The 23,456-nt window shown below is 43.2% G+C and overlaps 1 protein-coding gene across 1 annotated transcript in view; it reads right to left on the bottom strand.

Moving 5' to 3' along the window:
• snta1 (syntrophin, alpha 1) overlaps positions 1 to 17,043 on the bottom strand; it is a 161,714-nt gene extending 144,671 nt beyond the window's left edge. The window contains exon 1 of the mRNA XM_084316174.1: positions 16,645 to 17,043. Coding sequence (XP_084172300.1) covers positions 16,645 to 16,927 — 283 coding nt within the window. The 5' untranslated portion in view covers positions 16,928 to 17,043. The remainder of the gene's footprint in view (positions 1 to 16,644) is intronic.
• Positions 17,044 to 23,456: the final 6,413 nt, after the last annotated feature.

Raw genomic sequence — 23,456 nt, 5'->3', positions numbered from 1 at the left:
GGCCTGCCACGATAACACATTTTGCTGGGCGATTAATTGCCCCCGAAAATATCGCGATAAGCGATATTATTGCGACCGGTTAGAGAATTTTTTTTTAGAGACATTTATTTCCCAAAACTTTTATTTTGAAGCCCACCGCTCCGTCTTTTCCGGTGTTTTAGACTTTTATTTTGAAGCCCACCGACCGGACCGGAAGTATTGTTGTGATTATCAGGTACTTTTTTAGTCCCTGCTCTGTCGTGGTTCCAAGCGAGTAGAAGTGAGATGCATGCATCTTATTGGTAGAAGTGGTACCAGAAAAGTCACGTGAAACACTGCAGACCACTGATTGGTCAGAATAGAGACGTGTCACTCGTTGGAGAGTCTGAGGGAGTCTGAACGAAAACAGAACGCCGCCATCTTTAATGTCTCGCATAGGATTTCATAATCATTATGTTTGCAGCAGGCACAAGTGCAATAAACAAAGGATACAGTCACTGTGTATTCTGCCTCATTTATTGATTAAACAAAACCGACATCAACACAATTTGCCACCGAGCGGAGAGTTTAGTCTCGCAAAAAGATCGCTGACTTGTTAACACTTTGGGTGCCGGGAGCCGTCTTTAGACGTCTTTGCTGGCCATGCTAAAGTTGCCGGGGGACGCTGTACGTCGTCTTTATATCAATATTTCAAAAATCTGCGATCGGATTCATAATGTCCCTCCGCTGGCCTGAGATCCACCAGCAGGACCCACTGAGCTCTCTGGCGGTTCAGGAGCGCCATCTGGTGGCCGATCGGCGCAAGCGCTTAACAGGAAGCGCACTAGAGGTTTTGCTAGACGTCCGTATTGCTTCCGGCCACTCGGTACATGTCCCGTGACTCTAGCTCGTCACTCTACATAGCGATCGATTGCCAATAACTCGATAAACAACATGATTTGGACGTATATACCATTATACAAGCTGGAGATGGACCGGGTAATAATATATCCCATAATGATAAAATTTCTACTCGACGATGATCGCCCAACCGCGCGCGGAGACTGGGGTGAGTTTCAGCGTGTAACGTTACCGTCTTCGATAATAACTGATATTATCAACATTTGACCCACATTAGATGATTGGTATAACGCTGCCCACGGAATTATAAACGCCCCCTCGCCCATCCGGTCAACATCAGATGACGTGTAGTAACTTCTAGAAGTACGTCTAGTTGGAATTTTTTATATCGCGCTGATTGCCATCAAACTGTATTTCATCATCAATATAATGCATTTGGGGCTATATATCACGTTCTGGAGAAAGCTGCAGAAAGAGATGAAAACATACTTATACATTAGACCATACTTTACTATGAATATGTGAATGAAAAAGTTTAACGTTGCTACACAATGAACAATACATATAGGACTTTGAATGGGCCCTAATAATGGCAATGTAGCAATAGAATTTAAAAAGTTATAGCCCTGCAAAGAAGGGGACTTTCTCCATAGACAAATAGCGCTGGCAATCTATGGTATATCATTAATTTAACCTTAGGCAACCAAAGTGTTAAGGCTTGTTGTTAGGTTAGGTGCTAATGTTGTGCTAGGGTTTTAGCATGGCTATCGTACATAGCGTGATCAATATAACTCGCTATTGATTGTATGAGTAACGTTAATGCTAGTAGAATAGACACAATGAGGGGTAACGTTAGCCCCACGGAGCTCCTGTGCTGTGCTCTGTAGTAAAGCCAGCGGCCCGCCTCCCAACACGGACAGTGACTGACAAGGGGCACTGGTTCCGCCTCAAACAAACGCGCAAATAGCAATTAATCGCGCCCGTCAAAATCATTGCATTCATTTTAATTATCGCGGCAATTAATCGATTTATTGCTTATCGCGGCAGGCCTAGTGTACGCAAACTAGAGGGGGGAGAGGGAGGGGGGAAGTTCACACCCAAGGAGGGAACGGACTGGAACGGACCCGAATGGTGAGTGAGAAAGCACCCTTACAGAGTCCCACAGTCGGAGTTCTGGCCGGGTTCCAAGTAGGGATGGGTACCTTTCACATTTGAACCGATACCGGTACCTGTGAATCGATACCGGTACCCAACGGTACCTTTTTTCTGTACTTTAGTCTCAAGAAATTTAATTTACCTACCTCAGTCGTAAAAAAAAAATCCAAACTTCAAATAACTACAATTTCGACAGTTTTCGGCTTGTCATTGCTCCGACTGCTTTGTTGTTGAATCAAGTCAAATCCTAGGTAAGCATATATTGTGCGTGTGAACGTTGACATGAAAAGAAAAAAAGTTAAAAAAATAAATTAATAAAAAATATTTTTTTTTATTTTTTTTTTCGGTTTTTCACTTGATTCGATACTCGGTAGTACCGACGTGTTTCGGTTTGGTACCTCAAAAGTACCGAATTCGGTACCCATCCCTAGTTCCAAGTAACCCGGAAAGCAAACGGGGTCATGCAACCAAAAGGTTTTAAACCACACAACATGCAGGCAAAGGGATAAAAGCGTCAGCTAAATGACTAAATGTAAATGTAAAATGTAAAAAGTGTTACCCATCCAAAACCATGGTCCTCCAGCATTTCCAATTCTGCCATCATTTGACACTAGAAACCAGTTCCAGTTTCACAGGTAACACAGCCTATCAACTGTTTCCAAATACTGGAGGACCGTGGTTGTGTGTTGGAATTGGGTAATCCTTTGCCTGCATGTTGTGGTGTGGATTAAAACTGGTTGCGTGACCTCCGAATCCCCATTTGCAAGGTAGGGAACAAAGTTTCCTTGTTCGATCGGAACCCAGCCAGAGGTCCGACCACAGGACTCGGTATATAACCTAATAGCTTTGCATCAATTACACTACTGGCAAGTATCTCATACAACTTGAAGGAAATGCACGTTTGCCTGTTGTGATTACATTGCAGCCCACTTTGTGACTGCTGGCTGAAGAGATCTCCCTCAATACAGGACCATTACAAAAATAATGTTGTGTCTATTATTCATTTAGACCCCACACAACGGAAACATAGGGTCCAGGTTTAAAAATACCAAAGTTAGCCTTTAATGTCCAAAGGTCCCAACTATCCCTTTAAGCAACCGCAGTGCTTTCTCCTTTTGAATGATGGTAATTTATGTAAATAATCTATTTCAAGGAAATTGCTCAATATAGTCAAGTTAGACCGCGCTCACAAGTTCTCACACTGGGTGCTGCAATCCCATAAAGTTCATATCAAAAAGCAGGGTAGCCGGATCAGCACTCTCAGGTTCAATGTTTTTAATGGCAGCCTGAATAGATAGCAGACATGTTTCGGACAATGTCCTTCTTCAGTGATATGGCTAGCCGAAACATGTCTGCTATCTATTCAGGCTGCCATTAAAAACATTGAACCTGAGAGTGCTGATCCGGCTGCGTGTAGCTGTTCCGCAACAGTAAGTGACTTCCGGGGTAGGCCTGATTGGCCCCGACAGGCACGTGACGCGCAACTTTCTCTGCCGCGCGGCACGCTCCGCTCTTGCGGAATGATGTAACCGTCCAAATCCGCTATGACTCTCATTCGGCGCTTTAGCTCACCTCGCAGAGCAGCGGTCCTGCGATCCTGCGGTCCGTTGTTGACGAGTTCGAATCCCATTGAATTTATTTTTTTTAACGTGATTTTTTTTTTAACGTGTATTCTTTCGCCGGTTAAGGTTAGGCATGGTTAAGGTTAAGGTTAAGGTTAGGCATTGTTTCGGAGTTGGTTAAGGTTAGAACGGTTAAGTTTAGGCGCTGTTAAGGAGCTGGTTAAGGTTAGAGTTTGTGTTAGAGAATGGCAATATTCTTTCTATGGTTAAGGTTAGGCATGGTTAAGGTTAAGGTTAAGGTTAGGCATTGTTTCGGAGTTGGTTAAGGTTAGAACGGTTAAGTTTAGACGCTGTTAAGGAGCTGGTTAAGGTTAGAGTTTGTGTTAGAGAATGGCAATAGACAGCCTATTTCCGCGCGACAGCTCTCAGCAGCCTCGTTGCGCGTCCTGAGTTTGCCGCGTCACGTGCCTGTCGGGGCCAATCAGGCCTACCCGGAAGTCACTTACTGTTGCGGAACCGGTACACGCGATCCGGCTACCCTGCTTTTTGATATAAGGAAATTGCTCAACAATTGGATATAAGAGTCAGGCTTATTTGGAAAAGGCTGAGTGGGTGAGGATGACATCAGCGTCAAAGATATCTGGGAGTGACACATAAACGGTGTAATTCAATGGATGTTTGTGTCAAAATGTCTCGAGATGAGGTTGTTTAAAGAAACACTTAACTCTGACCTTGGGATAGATGAGTGGAGACGCGGACAACCAGTGTTGAGAGGAACATAAAAATAACATGACCTTTCACCTTTCTATTCTCCTTATATGCCTCTAATCTCTCCATCTTTCCTCCATCTCTCTACCTCTCTTTATACCCTCCCTACATCCCTCTACATGTCTCTCTCTCTCTTTCTATCCTCCCTACACCCCTCTACCTCTATATCCTCTCTCAATCTCTACCTCTCTCTCTATCCTCCCCCCCATCCCTCCCTCTACCTCTCTATCCTCCCTCAATCTACCTCTATATCCTCCCTCCATCCATCCCCCCACCTCTCTCTATCCTATCATCCCTCTACCTCTATCCTCCCTACCTCACTCTATATCCTCCACCTTTCCCTCTACCCCTCTATCCTCCCTACCTCTCTCTCTATCCTGCCTACATCCCTCTACCCCTCTCTATCCCCATCCCTCTACCTCTCTCTATCCCAGTGGTTCCCAAAGTCGGGGTCGCGACCCAAAGGTGGGCCGCGAGCAGCCACGGATGGGCCACGAGATGATTAAAAAAAAAAAAAAAAAAAATTATTTTTTATTTTTTTATTTTAATTTTTTTTGTCAGGCCACTGAACTTAGAAGCAGGCCAGGACAGTGTTTCTAGTTGTATTCTAAAATTCTATTCTATTGTATTCTAAAATGTGACTATATGGTTTTATATTAACTTAATAAATAAACAAAAACGAAAAATCTACTTATTTCAACGAACATTTCAAACTAAATAACAGATTATGCACATAAAACGCTGAAAACAACCGAAGCAACAATAGTATTTTAATGAGGCTATTATTATTATCATTATTATTTTGCAACAAGTTAGCCCTCTCATAAATAGCACATATAAATGAATAACTAACTTGAACTAACTTAATAGGATTGAAGTGATATTTGGCTTAAAAAATCGGTCGCCTGACAAAAAAAAAAAAAAAAAAAGCCAGACGATGTGCATTGGGCCGCGGCTCTCTGACGCCTTATTTTCTGGGCCCCGGCCTGAAAAGTTTGGGAACCCCTGCTCTATCCTATCCCCATCCCTCTACCTCTCTCTATCCTATCCCCATCCCTCTACCTCTCTCTATCCTCCCTACCTCTCTCTCTATCCTCCCTACATCCATCTACCTCCCTCTCTATCCTCTCTCCATCCTCCCTACCGCTTTCTCTCCATCATCCCTACATCCCTCTACCTCTCTCCATCCATCCTCCCTATCTACCAACCTCTCTCTCTCTATCCACCCTTCATCGCTCTCTCTTTCTATCATCCTTGTATATATAATTCCATGTCGGTGTTGGCGAAAAACAACAGTTGTGATTGGAGGATCAAGAAACAGAGTTTGAGATAGTTCAATCCGCACTGCTGGGCTTTTAGCAGTATGTCAGGAATCACAACGTCCATCTACGCCCCCCCCCCCCCCCCCCCCCCCCCGTTGTACATCCACCCTTCTTCTCGCTTCACTCTCTCCACTCTCATCCCTCCCTCCGCCCTCCTCTGTCTCAACATGTCAAACAAGGTCCAGCACCGCATGGCTGAGGGCTCATCACTCCGGCGAGAGGCGAGTCATCCAGCACAGCTGACAGCATGACAGGTAAATGAGTCGCAGAGCTTTGTTCCAACACTGACATGTGCATAATTAGGCAATTATACGCTAACAATCTTTTTAGTAATAATATACGTCTCCTCTCCTTCAAAGAAGTCAGCATCATCAGCAGCTGGCAACACATGGTATATTGAGGTGAATGGTATAGAGGTGAATTGTGGTGAATGGGGAAATGCATCCAGACTAGGGCTGGGCGATTCTTGCTCAAATGTGAATCACGATTTTTCTCTCTAAGAATTGAGATCACAATTCTCTCACACGATTCTTATTTTTTCACTAATCATTTATTGCGCTCTTTCTTAAACAGACAACATAACATATCAAAGTGCTTGACTTAAACTTAAACATAACATATGAAAGTGCTTGACTTAAACTTAAAAGTCTCTTGTAACTAGGGATGGGTACCTTTCACATTTGAACCGATACCGGTACCGGTACCTGTGAATCGATACCGGTACCCAACGGTACTTATTTTCGGTACTTTAGTCTCAAGAAATTTAATTTACCTACCTCAGTCGTAAAAAAAAATATCCAAACTTCAAATAACTACAATTTCGACAGTTTTCGGCTTGTCATTGCTCCGATTGCTTTGTTGTTGAATCAAGTCAAATCCTAGGTAAGCATATATTGTGCGTGTGAACGTTTTTTTTTGTTTTTTTTTTTCCTCACTTGATTCGATACTCGGTAGTACCGACGTGTTTCGGTTCGGTACCTCAAAAGTACCGAATTCGGTACCCATCCCTACTTGTAACATACAAAATAACTCAAGTCAGAATCGTCATAATTTAAAAAAGTTAAGTAAAAAGTTTAAAAAAAGAAATGTATAAAAAAAATCGTCATAATTTTTTTATGAGATTGCATAGGTCTATGAATCGAGATCGCAATTTTATTTCTATTAATCTCCCAGCCCTAATCCAGACTAGGGCTGACCCCTATTAGTCGACTAATCGGTCGAAAGGAGCCGTAGCCGACTGGCCAACCTCTTAGTCGAATATAAAAAAAATAAAAAGATTATCATTCTTTCCAAAAGAAAAGAGGCCTAGAAGCGTGGCTAACGCTAATAGCACGCATACCAGAGGCTAACAGGCACAGAGGCACTGAAAGAGGATTTCACCCATCTAATGAACACACTAGACAAATATCAAGATGTATCCATCAGTGGACCAATTGCATGCTTTTGCAGAGGACAAGAAGCCGTCAGTCGACTCCTTCAGACATTAAGCACCCCCACAGCCCAAATGGAATGATAAACATTTTAAAAAAAAATAATAATAATTGAAATATTATACTTATTTTTAAGTCGACCAATAGTCGACTAACGGCAAATTTTGCCCAATCATAGTCGACCATCCAAATCCTTAGTCGGGGACAGCCCTAATCCAGACACATAATTGTGAATAGATAGGTATGATAAAACTTGAAAATAATCAAATGTTTAACTTCTTTTCTTTTTATTTATCCTTGCCTATTGTTCAGCACACGCCGTGCTACACACTCAGTCACACACACACACACACACATCACCGGAGAGCTGCCCAGTACAACCACACTCTCCTACGGTTTGGCCACTAAACAGCTTCCACAGGAGCAACTGGAGGTGAAGTGCCTTGCTCAAGGGCACTTCCAACAGTAGTTGTTGAGGGTTGACACTGGGTGAGCATTATCCAAGGATCGAACCGGCAACCTTTCAGCCACACGCCTGGCTACCACTGCAACCGGGGGACCAAAGATAGAATAACGTAGGCCCTTTTAGACAAATTAGTATTATCCTTAATTCCTAATGGGAATGGGATACAATGGCGGTTCTGCCTGAGTATGTTTACTGACAAGAATCAAATGAACAAGTAAATGTAAATCTGTCAAATCAAAACCTAAAAACCAAATCTCTAAAAAGTCAGTGTTGCAGGAGTTATGAAGGTTGGGACTTCCAGCCAGACGACAGTGGTATGTAAACATGCGAGTTGGCAACAGTCGCCTCTGCTCTATTCCACAGCAATAAAAAAAAATCACACATTTCTCCAGTCCACTGTGGCAAGCATGAGTCGTCTCTAGGCCTGGAGCCGCCGAGCTGCCCCCTTAACTTTAGACGTGCCAGAGAGAGAGTGCACTTTGGACTCCAGAGAGAGTGCACTAAGGACTCCAGAGAGAGTGCACTATGGACTGGACTCCAGAGAGAGTGCACTATGGACTCCAGAGAGAGTGCACTAAGGACTCCAGAGAGAGTGCACTATGGACTGGACTCCAGAGAGAGTGCACTATGGACGCCACGCAAGGTCGACCGCCTCGGTGCCTTTTCCGCCAGCGAGGGTGGGCTCACTAAAATTAACACCAGGGCAGCGCTCCACTCCCAGCCACATAGCTTTCATCTTTGGTCAGTGACAACTGCCTGGAGAGAGCTGCTCCTATCAGCTGTTCACAGTGTGGTGTCAGCTAGCCCACCACTACTTCTGCCCTCTCCCTCGCTCGCTCACTTCTTTGCTCCCTTGAGCTGTATTTTAACAATCCTTTTATTTATTTATTTTTTTTACTTTTCCTCTTTCCCTCCTCCTTTCCATCCCTTTTGATTTCTCACACACAACATTGCCATGCCAGCAGGGAGCCACTTTAATAACAAGCTGTCGTCTGATTTTCAAAGCTGCACGTTTTATCCTAAAAGGTGGACATCACATTAGGGAACTTGGCATTGTTGTCATGGTGATGGCTGACAGGTAGAGGTGGGGGCTGACACTAACATGTCACCACTGTAGCTGCCAACAGGATGAGCCATCTTTTGCATCACAAGAGTGACCCAGGTCCGGAGCTGTCCGTCAGATCGACCACCCACCTTGGCAGTTAGAAAGAGACAAGTGACAGCCTGTCAATGCAGACCTTTAAGAGAGTGTGGATTTGAACACACAGATAACCAGCCAAACAGGCATAGAAGCAAATATTCACCCCCCTGCCACACACACACACACACTGTATGTAACAGTCCCTAAGCGTAGAGCTGGGCAATATGGCAAAAAATCATATCGCGATAACGATATGATAATGTTATCATATTTCTCGATATCGATAATTATAAGTAAAAAAAAAAAAAAAAATTATCGCGATAACGATATCAAAAAAATCGAATATTACATTTTTTTTTTTTTTTAAACAACAGATGTATGTTTATTTTGCAGCAATTCTTTGTCGTTGCCGCCATCTTTAGTGTTACATCCCCTCACACTCCAGTTCTCAGGCTGCAGCTGGTTTAAAAGCGAAAGTAAACCGGCTTCTCTGCTGGCTGTGGCTCCAGGGGAGTTGAACAGTTCTGGCTCTGCTAGTTTCTTTTCGATCTTTTGGCGCTTTTTTGGTGGACAAACCACCGCACATGTGCACCGTGACTCGTGACTGGAGTCTAGCTCTGCTAGCACACATAGCCTACTGTGTACAGACGGTTTCAAACTGTATTTTAAATTAGAAAGCAAACAAAATAAATGGACAAGAGAAAAATAAATCTCAATTTGGTCAGTATTGTCATTTGGACAAGCAAAGCCATTACTTTAAGTTGCAGGCAAGAAAGACAAGTCTGTCCACTGTCTCTGGTTTTAAAACTGCCCTGTTGCAGGTCAAAAAAAATAAAACGATTTTTCGATATTTTTTTTCTTTTCGATATTCGATATAGATTATTAACACTTTCTTCGCCAGGCTTATGTACATCATTATACCCTTCTCTGCCAGCTCTATTTGTCTATGGAGAAGTTCCCCTTCTTTGCAGGGCTATAACTTTTTAAATTGTATTGCTAAATTGACATTACTATATGGCCCATTCAACGTCAATTATCTATCGTTCAGGATGTGGGAACGTTATACTTTTTCATTCACATATTCATACTAAAATACGGTCTAAAGTATAAATATGTTTTTATCGTTTTCTGCAGCATTCTCCAGAACGTGATTTATAGCCCTAAATGCATTATATTGATGATCAAATACAGTTTGATAGCGATCTGCGCGAGATTAAAAATTTCAAATGGATGTGCTTCTAGAAGTTACTACTTATCATCTGATGTTGACCGGATGGGGGGGGGGGTCGTTTATAATTCCGTGGCCAACGTTAGATGATTCATCTAGTGTGGGTGATATGATCATTAGAACAGTTTGTATCGAACACGGTAAAAAAAATGCTGAAACTCACCGCAGCTTCCTCATAGCGTTGGGCGATGAGCGTGGAGCAAAAATATTCCTATTATGGGATGTTGAAATATGCAATCCATCTCCAGGTTGTATAATAGTATACGTCCAAATCATGTTGTTTATCGAGTTATTGGTAACGGATCACTATCCATTGTGTCGCGCTCGAGTCCCGGGACCTATAGCGAGTGATCGGACCGAATTTGGATGAGCACCAGTTTCCGTTTCCGGTTTCCGGTTTGGGCGATCCGCCGATCGGCCACCAGATGGCGCTCTTGAACCGTTGGAGAGTTGAGAGGGGATCAACAGTAGATCTCAAGTCTCCGGGGGAGAAATATGATTGCGATCACAGATTTTTGAAATATTGATCTCAATGACGTGTTACGGCGTCATTGGCAGAATTAGCATGGCGGGGAATGACGAGTTTAGGCGTCCTTGTAGGGCTGGGCGATATGACCAAAAACGTTATCGCGATAAAATTATAAAATTATTTTCATATAATTCGATATCGATAATTATCGTCGATATAATGTCTGTCAAGTTTAATTAACTTCTTATACTGCTGCGAATGTCTCGAGTCGAGTTGATGTCGTCATCAGTCCGCGCACGTTAGCAGTTAGCCGACAAGCGGAATATCTCATGACAATGTAATAAATATGACACGAATACTCTCTTCCGCCACAATATATTGAAACTACGTCCACTGTATACCCCACACTACTATAAACGTGGCCTCAGAATTCACGCCACACACATACTCGGCACGTAAATATATAAAACATCGCCGTGCAAGCTAGTTATCCTAGCCAGCCTGTTGTTTCTAAGCGAATGTCTCGAGTCGAGTTGATGTCGTCATCAGTCCGCGCACGTTAGCAGTTAGCCGACAAGCGGAATATCTCATGACAATGTAATAAATATGACACTAAAATACTCTCTTCCGCCACAATATATTGAAACGACGTCCACTGTATACCCCACACTACTATAAACGTGGCCTCAGAATTCACGCCACACACATACTCTGCACGTAAATATATAAAACATCGCCGTGCAAGCTAATTAGCCTAGCAAGCCTTGTTGTTGAGCGAGTCCTACCTCTGGGTCTCCTTCCGGGTCTCCTTCGCTCTCGGCCATCTCCTTCACTGATTGGTTGTTAGTGCTTGCTCATATCCAAGCTTGGAAAATCGATATATCGAAACTTTGCGACCACGTTTCATGTTTATTTCGAGGAAATAATTTATCGCGATAGTTATCGTTATCGTTTTATCGACCAGCCCTACGTCCTTGGCGGTCAAAGTGTTAAAATATATCGCGATATTTATCGTTATCGTTATATCGCCCAGCCCTCTAAGCGTGTCTTTCATCCAAGTGGCTGTGCATTATTCACCACAGCATGTTAAATACAGCCTTGATGTTTGCTGATGGTGCGTTGCTGATGGTGCGAGTGTGACTGAGCATAGGGGACACCATCCCTAAACAAACCTTCAGGCAAGGCACTGAAGATGGAAAGATTGACATAGGGTCCCTAAATTATTCTCAAGAGTTTGGCATCTAAAGCTACTCGCTATAATATAGTGCCATAGCCTTCCAGAGCCTCTGCCATTTAAAGTAGGCTGATGAATACACTTTTTGTTGGCTGGTATTTTGATTGCACGTCCTACCTATCCACCAGGAGCCTACCAAATCAGTGTTGGAACTTGGATCCCAAAAAATGACCATGAATGACTGGGGGCGAGAGAGTGGCTCTGGAGGTAGAGCAGTCATCTGGTAATCCGGAGGTTCCCGGTTCGATTCCCGCTCCTCCCGGGCAGCGTGTCGAAGTGCCTGTGAGCAAGACACTTGACTCCTAATTGCTCCTGATGAGCAGGTTGGCACCTTGCATGGTTGCCTCCGCCGTCGATGTGTGAATGGGTGAGTGAATGTGTAAAAATAGGAGGAACAAATTGTAAAGCGCTTGGGCCAAAAGTGCTATACAAATCCATTTATATGTTGGAAATGTCCCCAAGAAGAAGAGTTTGAAAACCACGTCACAAAGCCAACAAACTGCTCAACAAACTGCTGAAACAAACGACTCACGCACAGGATCCTGCATCCCCAAGGTGCTGCACACACAGGAGTCTTCCCTCCCGCCATCATCCTATACAACGTGAGATCCACCCGCTGCCCGCATGATACCTGCCTGTTGCTACAGGTGAGAAGAAAGCTGGAGGAGAGGAGGCTTTCATTGGCCTAGGACCCGCTGAAACGCTTACACATGGCCGGTATGTAAACCTGGCAGGGGATATTTGGACGGATCACAAGCTAGTTCATCTTGACTGGTTCCAGTAGGGGAGCTATAGGGAGGTGTAGTGGTTACGTCAGACAGTTAAGGAAGTTCAGAGTATCGGGGAAGATACTCCAGTCCTTCTACTCCGGAGCTGTAGAGAGCATCTTGACTGGAAACATCACTGCCTGGTATGGAAACAGCACGGCACAGGACAAGAAGGCCCTACAGAGAGTGGTGCTCAGCTGAGCATACTACGGGTACTGCACTACCACCTAGGGCTGGGCGATATGGCCAAAAATGATATCGCGATAACGATAACAATTAAAAAAAAATCGATAAAAAAAAAGATCGACTATAAAAAACAAACTTTTATTTATTTTTTTTAACAACAGATGTATGTTTATTTTGCAGCAATTCTTTGTCATTGCCGCCATCTTTAGTGTTACATCCCCTCACACTCCAGTTCTCAGGCTGCAGCTGGTTTAAAAGCTAAAGTAAACCGGCTTCTCTGCTGGCTGTGGCTCCAGAGGAGTTGAACAGTTCTGGCTCTGCTAGTTTATTTTCGATCTTTTGGCGCTTTTTTGGTGGACAAACCACCACACATGTGCACTGTGACTCGTGACTGGAGACTAGCTCTGCTAGCACACATAGCCTACTGTGTACAGACGGTTTCAAAATGTATTTTAAGTTAGAAAGCAAACAAAATAAATGGACAAGAGAAAAAGAAATCTGAATTTGGTCAGTATTGTCATTTGGACAAGCAAAGCCATTACTTTAAGTTGCAGGCAAGAAAGACAAGTCTGTCCACTGTCTCTGGTTTTAAAACTGCCCTGTTGCAGGTAAAAAAAAAAAAAAAAAAAACGATTTTTCGATTTTTTTTTAATTTCGATATTCATAAACTTCAATCGGTTCGGATCCTTTGATTGAATGAGAATGTCAACAATCACGACGACACGTTGAAATCACTGGCTGCGCTCAGAGAGGAGTGGTTAGGCAAAAAATAGTTCCGAGTATATTTGCTTATAAAACGTAATTGTCTAATTCAATTATTTTTTATTTCTCCACGTGGTGAATACACAGGTCACAACATGTTTACATGAACGTTTTGGAGTTGTATTTGGAGTGTATTTCGTGACTGTATACAGTGTAAGGGAACGTCAGGCTCCGGATCTCCCCCACTTCCAGTGATGAAGCTCCGGATCTCCCCCACTTCCAGTAATGAAGCTAAGCTACGCTAACGGAGCGACTGTTCCCAAAGCTAAATGCAGGCACAGAGACAAAAAAGGTATGTATCTTCTTGTCTAACTCCAGGGAAGATGTTAAATAAGCTAATTTCCCAAAATGTTGGAGTTTTCCTTTAAGTTGCAGGAAAGAAAGACAAGTCTGTCCACTGTCTCTGGTTTTAAAACTGCCCTGTTGCAGGTCAGAAGAAAAAATAAAAGAAAGAAATTAGATTATTAAAATATATCGCGATAATTATCGTTGTCGTTATATCGCCCAGCCCTACAGTACCACCCCTGCAGGACTTATATAACAAGAGGTGCAAATCCAGAGCCTGCAGAATAATGAAAGACCCTCACCACCCCAACAACAGCCTGTTCAAGCTGCTGCGGTCAGGCAAACGCCTGCGCACACCAGCAACTAGGACAGAGAGACTTCGGCTCAGCTTCTTCCCCCAGGCCATCAGAGTCTTGAACACTGAACTCTCCACACACAAGCACACACACAACACACATACTGTATACGCTCAGTCACACACTAACAGTCACTTTAGCACGAACACACACACACACACACATGCTGCACACGAAACGGTCACTTTACAAAATGAAAGGGTCACTTTACTCTATAAAAGAAAATAAAGAACAGGAGTGGTTCTTGTATAGCAATAGATGGATATAGCAAGATAGCATAAGGATATATAGTATAACTGTATATTGTATAGTATAGTATTGTATAGTAGTGTACATAAGACCCAGTGGCTCATCTGTAGCTTAACACTGTATTGCACTATCGCAGGACCTTAGCATGTCTTTTACCATGCATTTTAAACTTTATGTACATTATACCTGTTATGTCTTATTCTTATTACTTGTATTATTGCACAATCGCTGCGGGCATGACCACCCGCATTTCACTGTATGCCCTGTATGCCGTGACAAATAAAACTCTTGACTTGACTCGTTTCAGGCCGGTCCACCTCGCTTGAAATTGCAATGTATTTCCAATGGACACATTTCTAAATCGTCTCGTTTAAAACAAATAAAGCATGAACATTGGCATGGTGTACCTTTCTGTGTGTATTCATCCACAATCTATAGCTCAACATGAAACAATTAATCGTAAAATAAGTATGTATAATTTTATTTCAACCAAAAATGCTTAAACAATCATGTTAGTGATAGAAGGGAAAACATTTTGTGCAAAAATGGAAAGCTTGCCAATGTTCATGAAGCAGAATTATTACAATAGCCGATAATACATTTTCCCAATGATAAATCCCTATACGGGTGGACCGCGTGGGAAACTAAAGTGACATCAGATTACCTCCCTATAGGGGAGTGGGGGGGTGGGAGTCTTGGGGGCGATTATGTGTTGGGATTTGTTCGGCTCGCTTGCTATTGAAAAAGACTATACACAGTTTAAGTGTTAAACGCAAACCTAAACATATGTAATGTGATTTATAAACACTAGAAGCAATGTTTTAGGTTTACATGTTAACATTATTAGATTTGATTCGAATATAGTCATCATTATACAGAACAAGTACAGTACAACGAAAATAAGTTTGGCATCCAACCAGTGCAGTAATGTACAGGTGATTAAACTGGGTATAAAATATATCAATTAATACTACTTAGTGTAGTGCTAATCAGATGTACAGAGTTGTAATATTAATGTACAGTGATACAGGTATAAAGACAGTATGGTAGTAGTAGTCATACTGGCCAGCAGCATGAGTAGGTAAGGGATATGTACAGATATAAATATCTACAGATATGTAAAAGGATTGTGCAGGTATGTACAGACAGATGTGGATAGATGGATACGGTAGGAATAAATAACAGTATATATATATATATATACATAGGGTACAGCATTATTGTACATATTATTCTGTGTGTGAAAGAGTTAAAATAAAAATAAAATTATGCATTGGACGAACACTAGCTGCAATGTTTTGGGTTTGTTAACAGAATTCGGCTATAGGGCGACAATAATGTGGTCAAAAGGCATGGTTTCTATCTTGAGCCTGAACTGGCGTGGTTTCTTTTTATTCACATGGAAAGAGCAGCAGTAACATACATGTTCTTCTCTCACTGAGAGACATTGGGGGAGAGAACGAAATGGGAGTATACCTTTGCGTTTATACTCGCCACAAGGTGGAGTACCTGGGTGGCTCCGCCTAGAGCGCCCTCTAGTGGGAACAGATATATATGCAACTAGACAGTCACTGGTGGAGACAATTATATGGTAAACACTACAGTTACTAGTGTAAACAGCCATATGTACAGTTAGACAGTTACTAACAATCCTACACAGAGCCTCTGATCTCAACAGGGTTCATGATTTATTCATCTTATATAGGCCTACTTGTAAAAAAGTTAAATAATAAACGATATAGAATAGAATAGAAATACTTTGCTGTGAAAGTGCTGAAAACAAACGTATAATATTTGATCCACTAGACTAGACAGCCAGACAGGCCTACTCTAGAGCCAGCCAGTGAGGAGATGCAGTCCTGCATTTTGAGAGGAATAATGTCAACCCTGACATTAGTGAATAGATTAGTCACATTCATAGCCTACATTAAATTAGTATAGACTACATTAGATGAACACACAGACTCAGCTATACCCGGCAATATAGCCAACATAATAGCCTATAAAATGTTGTTGTAAATAGCCTAATCTACACCGGTTTCCCTCTGCACGTGAAAGAGTTTGGGATTTGACAAACACGCTTCACCTTTTCTGGAAACACAAAGTCTCGTGAGTTTAAATAAACTACATGATGTAGCCTGCTGAAATGGTTCTCCGTTTAGACGCAATTCTGTGTGTTTGTGTAATGTTTTGCGAAATATAGACCTATTCGCTTCTATATGCAAAAAGGCAATGCACCACGAGTTTGATTGAAGACACCATTCCTGTGCCCTGGTTGGGGTGCAGCGTCTGTGCGCGCCTGTCCGAACTTTATAGCCGTGCAGCGCTGGTGTTTCGTCGTCGGCATACAGATTCCAAACTCCTCTCAAACTCGTCAAACAACTTGTTTTGAGCAACTCTGACCCAATGTTGACCAACTCCCCGCTGCAACTACGCATTTCTTACCTTTGATACTGATTCCAAGTCCTCCAACATCTTGCTTGGTAACTCGCACGGTGCGTTTCACGTTGGTGATAGTTTCTGGGACCGGGGAAGAGCTCAGGTTCGGGGGGTCTCCGTTAACGGCACCGGCGGGACTCGAGTTGGGTTTCGCCTGTTCTTCGGCGACCTCCCCGGGGCTTACCGTCAGAGTATCCTCGGTAAGTGTGGCCAACACCCGGATCCAGCGGTCCACGGTAACTCGAAGTTCCAACAGTCCCGTTTTCTGTGCCTTCATCGCGGCAGCCATGTTCAACGCATTCCTGGAATAACTCTAGACGGGTTGGCAGTCCTGTAAAGAGATAGGGGTGGGGGAGATGGTAGGGGACTGCTCAGGCTACTCATGCACAGCTCTCTCTTTCTCTCTCTTTCTCTCTCTCTCTCTCATCTCTCTCTCAGCTCTCTTTCTTTCTTTCTCTCTCTCGCCCAGTCGCCTCCCTCTCTCGCCGTGCAGCAGCTTCAAGAGGGTTACCCAGTAGTAAGAATTAAAGTTAATTGAGGGTGATACGATTAGCAACGGTGTTGACACAGCCTCAGAGTTCAAAGAGGTTCCCGTTGAGTCCTTTCATGAATGATCTGTATGTGGGTTAGAGTTGGGTGGGTGTCCCCCACATAATTAGTTTTTCAAAAAGTGCATTGAACTCGGGAAGCTCAGATCATAGACCTAATTTCCTCAATCTCAATTCCTTACGTCTGCATGAACAGACATACTATATGAATTGAAAATGGGGGACCCTGATGGAAACAAGACAAACGTCTTTCTCAGGTCTGCATCCCCTTAACAATTGTATGTATTGAGCCGTACTGTATTGTACCCATTCTGCAATCTGTTAAATAAAGTTTTCATTCATTCAGACATCACAAAATCACTGCATTGATATCTGCAGATGTTCTGTCATGGGGAAATGAAATCAATAATTGCCACTGTGCTTCAAAGTCCAAAGATATTTGCTCTGCCTTTCTAGGGGTTGGGGAGAGGGGGGTATATGTTTTTATTCTCCTTAAGGCCCAACTAAACTCACTGTCAGAGCTAATGGATTGATAAGACTTGTATCATAAGACTTCAAAAATGTCTCATCCCCAAGCTGTGATATACCGTATGATTGCGGTTATCTGCAGTGGGTTCCGAAAAATATAATTTACACCATGTAAAAAGAAATATAACCATAGTGCTGATTTTGCTATTTGAAATAACCCAGTGATGAACACATGTGAAGTATAGCCTTCTTCTATTGAGAGAAGAAAAAAACTGCACAATTACCATGAAAATGCTGAGTAGTAGAACTCAGGGGTCCTAAACAGTGAAACTGCTTGGGAAGGAAAATACCCATTTCAATCAATATCCAACAACATTTTAATGGAAAGGGGCAGGTTCAAGTCTCCACCATGAGAGGGAAATCATGTCCTCTGAGGGGTATTTAGCTTGAAACCTTCCACCATTAATAGGCCACGTTGTGGTGACTGACTAGGTAGTAATGAGCTGACAGTACATTATAGCACTGACAGAGTGGATCAATACCACCAAAATGACTGGATGAGTGAGGAGGGATTCCAACAGTTGTACTACAGGACTCCAGGTCAGGTAACAGAGGAGGCAGGGTTGTAGTTTAGCTCAAGTCTACTACAGTGTTAAAGTCTCTGTTTTTTCTTTCTCAGTCTCAGATAATCAGACCCAATTTGTCAGGGTCTCTTGTCTCTGTTTTCTCTCAGCCTCAGATAATCAGACCTAATTTGCCTTGGTCTTGTTTTTCTTTTTCTTTTTTTGTTAACTAACAGCGAGCGTGTGAAACTCAATAAGAATGCATTCAATAGCAGAACTGTGGTCCCCAAAGTTTCAAATGTTACCACCTTGTACCTTATAGAGCACCAATACCAGTAGGTCTCGTTTGACCTTTTCCAAGACCAATGAAAATTATCTCAAAGAATCACGTGAATGAGTCTCTGTCTCCGCTATAACAATTTTGAGAGATTTGACCAATCCAATCAATCAATCAAATGTATTTGTATAGCACATTTAGACATGACGCTTGTCAACCAAAGTGCTTCCAGCGTTGTCCTCGTACCCAAATCAACTTGTACTGGGGCCAGTTTTTGCACTTTGGCGCAACATGGCTCAGTCTTGGACACGACACAAGTGGCCTTTGACTATTTCAACCGTGACATCGGGAGCTTGTGTTGTGTGTGAGCTAGTAGAGCGCTTCTCCTCATGTGTGCATGGTCACACTTTTATTGCATCTGTTAGTAATCTGCCAGCTGTAAGAGCTGAGGCCTGTGTCGCATCTGTTAGGTGGCAGGTGAAACAGCAGAGGGGGTTACTGTAGTAGCTATTTTTTGATGGGGGGTTGGATGGGTGGGTGGTGGTTGATTGCTCCCTAATGAAAACAGGTTTAGAGTCTTTAATTGGAGACTGCACACCCCATATAGAAGGTTTATAGGTGTTCAACTATCAATAAAACCTTCCCATTATACGCTCACAGCCTACCCAGTAGTCCAACCCATTTCATCCTCTTGCCAGCGAAATTACTGTTTTCTTCAGTTCCATGCATTATAGGGTAGCAGTTTTTATAACCAAACTCACTACAGTCAATGATTAGGTAGGCCACTCTCTGTGTCATATGTTGCCTCAAAAGAAAGCTAGTTTGATTGTTTTGTTGACCTATGTCTCCCTCTAGTGGCTAATCTGAAGAATCACTAGTGTCTTCAATTGTGGAGGTTAAACCATTCTAAAGAGATTAGGCCAGGGGCCTCTTAGAAAGTGAGAAATATACTTGACCATTAGGAATTAAACAACGGCATTTTAAAATGTACTTTTTCTCTACAGTTTCACAAATGCAAAAAAAACAACCACACAACCATTGATTAAATAAAGGGTTTCAGTACAGTACAATGAAAAGAGGTTGTCATCTGAATGAATGAATGAATGAAAACTTTATTAACAGATTGCAGAATGGGTACAGTACAGTACAGCTCAATACATACAATTGTTAAGGGGATGCAGACCAGAGAAAGACTTTCGTCTTGTTTACATCAGGGTCCCCCATTTTCAATTCATCGTAACATATATGACATACATGACATACAGATAGACAGTACTGCTCCATCTATACATTTATGACATACCAGATTTGCAATTACAGTACTGTTTGTGATACAAAAAGAGTCCAGAAAGAAAAGAGTATATACATTAGGCGTGGAAACTGTACATTGGATTGGGTAGGTGGGGGTGGGGGGGGACTGTGCATTGGAGGTGGTTGGGTGGGTGGGGGGGGGGGTTGGTTAGGAGTGGGGGGGGGGGGGGTCGTTAGGAGTGGGGGGGGGGGGGGGGTTGGGTAGGGGGGGGGGGTTGGGTAGGAGGGGTGGGTGGGGGACACTGTACAACTGTACAAACAACACTGTACATTGGATTATTGACAAGACCATACTTGGTAATTTACTGTACATTGGAGGGGGTTGTGTTCGGACATTTACAGGGGCCAGTTTCGGGTTGCAGTCTCCCTTAGGTGTTTTTTGAGAGTGTTTTTGAAAGTGGGTAGTGATTCACATTCCTTTACAGCTTTGGGTAGGGCGTTCCACATTGATGTGGCATAATTGCGAAACGTGTTTAGTCCCTTGTTTGAGCCGAATCTGGGTTTAACATGATTTGTGGAGCTCCCTCTGGTGTTGTGATCGTGGTATTCACTGACCTTTGGGAAGTATTTTGTCATGTACATGGGTACCTTGGTCGTGTAGTGTATCTTGTAGACCAGGCCCATTGCAAGTTGCTGTACTCTGTCGTCTACTCTAAGCCATCCTAGGTTGTCAAAGTGGGCAGGGGTGAGGTGGGTTCTAGGAGTAAGGTCAAGCAGTAGTCTGACCAGTTTGTTTTGAGATGTTTGTAATTTTGTTTTTAGCGCCTTTGAGGTGCTTTGGTACCATGAGGTGCAAGCATAGTCGTAGTACCCTTGAATGAGTGCTCCTGCTAGAGTCTTCAGGGTATTCTTGTTTACCAGTGAGGAGATCCGGTACAAGAATCGAGTTCGTTGGTTGACTTTTTTTATTACATTGGATGCCATTTTGTCACAGGAAAGATTTGCCTCTAGGATGGAACCCAGGTAGGTAATATCTTCTTTCCTTGTGACAATATTGTCACCCACTGTAACTGAGAAGCCGTCGGTCTTGCTGAGTTTGTTATTTGAACCGAAGAGAATGGACTCTGTTTTGCCCATGTGTAATGATAGTTTGTTATCAGCGAGCCATATGCAGATTTTGCCTAGTTCTGAGCTGAGGGTTTTTTCAACCTGTAACTTGTTCTTGTCAGAGACCAGCAGGGCTGAGTCGTCCGCAAACAGGAACAAGTTGCAGTCACAAGCTGACGACATGTCATTTGCATAAATTAGGAACAGTAGCGGACCTAGTATGCTTCCTTGTGGAACACCACAGTTTACTGTGAGGGGGGGGGATAGGGTACCGTTTACCTCCACCATCTGCTCTCTCCCCTCCAGGTAGGATTGCATCCAGCTCACTGATAGACTATCAAAACCAATTGCTTTTAGCTTGTCAATCAGAATGGTGTGATTGACAGTGTCGAAGGCCTTTTGTAGGTCCAGCATGACCATGCCGCAGTATTTGCCCGCGTCCACCTCTTGTTTGATGTGGTCGTTTAAATAGAGAAGGCATGTGTCAGTGGAGTGGGATGTTCTGAAGCCAGATTGGAATTCGTAGATTAGATTTTTTTCCGCAAGGTATTTTTCGACCTGTTCGTATACAATTTTTTCCATGACTTTCGAGATGGAGGTAAGGATAGAAACAGGGCGGTAGTGGCCTGGGTCTAATTTACTGCCTTTTTTGTGCAGAGGGGTCACTCTCGCAATTTTGAAGTCCTTGGGGACGTGTCCCTGTTTTATGGAGAGGTTTATTATGTGTGTGATGACTGGGGTGATGGTGGCTGCTGAGTCTCTGAGGAATTTGGAGGGGATGTTGTCATGGCCAGTGGCCTTGTTGGGTTGGAGGGCGCTCAGTTTTTTGAGTACCTCATCTGTTGTTACCATTTCCAGTTTGAAGTCGTCTTTGTGGACCCCTAGGTTCTTGTAGTATGCTACTATGTGTTCTACCCCATAATGCCCTGATCTAACCAGAGTACAAGGTAACAGTGAAGTGCAATACCAATATACAGTGTGATTAAATGTAATCATGACATTAAATGGAATATATATACACAGTATAATGAAGCTACTGAGTAATATGATAATCTGATGTATGTACAGTATTGATGATGTACAGTGATACAAGTATAAATACGCTATGGTAGTAAGCCATACTGGCCAGTGGTATAAGAGTAGGTATGGATATATATACAGATAATATAGATATAGTACATTGTATATATAAACAGGTATATATGCATGACTATAGATATACATATATATTGTATATACAGAGTCATTGTACATGGCTATCATACAGTGTTATATGGGTAGAATATAGGTTGAGGTAGGTAGTTGATTAGTGGTGATTACAGTGTAAATCAGTTGTAGGCAGTGGATACTGTAGGTATAAACTGAGTATAGGCAACAGAGCCTAGAGTATAGTCAACCGAGTTCAGAGTTTACATGGTATGGGGGTGGGGCTGTCACCGTGGTTCAGAGTTCAGAGAGATGACAGCTGAGGGGAAGAAGCTGTTCCTGAGCCTGCTTGACTTGTAACAGACATTCATATAGCACTTCCCAGAGGGAAGGAGGGCAATTGGGGTGTGAGGTGTCCTTGACAATACTGCGTGCCTTCCTCAGACACCGTTTGTGATGGATACTCTTGATTGGGAGTGATGTACCGGTGATGTGTTGGACGGTTTACACCACACGCTGCAGAATGCATCCCCTTAACAATTGTATGTTTTGAGCTGTACTGTAGTGTACCCATTCTGCAATCTGTTAATAAACTTTTCAATCAATCAATCAATGCTCTCCAGTTTGTGATGCAGTTAGTGAGGATGCTTTCTATGGTGCATCGGAAGAAGTTCACCAGAATCAGACAGGTGGGCTTTCTTGACCAGTGTCAATGTGTTGAGGGTCCAAGAGAGGTCAGAACATGAGGTGAGGAGGACCTTTAAGAAAGTGAATATCAGGAAGGCAGCAGGACCGGACGGTATCCCCGGCCGTGTCCTAAAAGTCTGTGCCGACCAACTGGCCCCGGTATTCACTGACATATTTAACCTGTCCTTAGAACAGTCTGTCATCCCCACCTGTCTGAAAAAGTCCACCATTATCCCTGTACCCAAAAAATCCATGCCCACTTGCCTCGACAACTATCGCCCTGTAGCTCTCACCTACATAGCCATGAAGTGCTTTGAGAAGCTAGTGAAGGGCTACATCTATTCCTCCCTCCCCAACACCTTGGACCCCCTACAATTTGCATATCGCCCCAACAGGTCCATGGAGGACACCATAGCCCATGTGCTGCACACAGCAGCATCACACCTGGACAAAAGGCAGGGGAACTATGTGAGAATGCTATTCATCGACTATAGCTCAGCATTCAATACCATAGTCTCCTCCAAACTCGGCCAAGCTCAGGGACCTTGGCTTGAACTATGACCTCTGCCAGTGGGTCTTGGACTTCCTGACAGGAAGACCCCAGGTGGTGAGAGCAGGCAACTGCACCTCCTCGTCCATCACTCAACACAGGGGCCCCCCAGGGCTGTGTTCTGAGCCCCCTCCTCTACTCGCTGTACACACATGACTGTGTGGCACAGCGGAACAACAACACAATTATCAAGTTTGCTGACGACACAATCGTGGTGGGCC

Source organism: Notolepis coatsorum (genome assembly GCF_963971535.1).
Source record: "Notolepis coatsorum genome assembly, chromosome: 6".
Taxonomy (NCBI): Eukaryota; Metazoa; Chordata; class Actinopteri; order Aulopiformes; family Paralepididae; genus Notolepis; species Notolepis coatsorum.
This window is presented reverse-complemented; position numbering and strand designations above follow the sequence as displayed.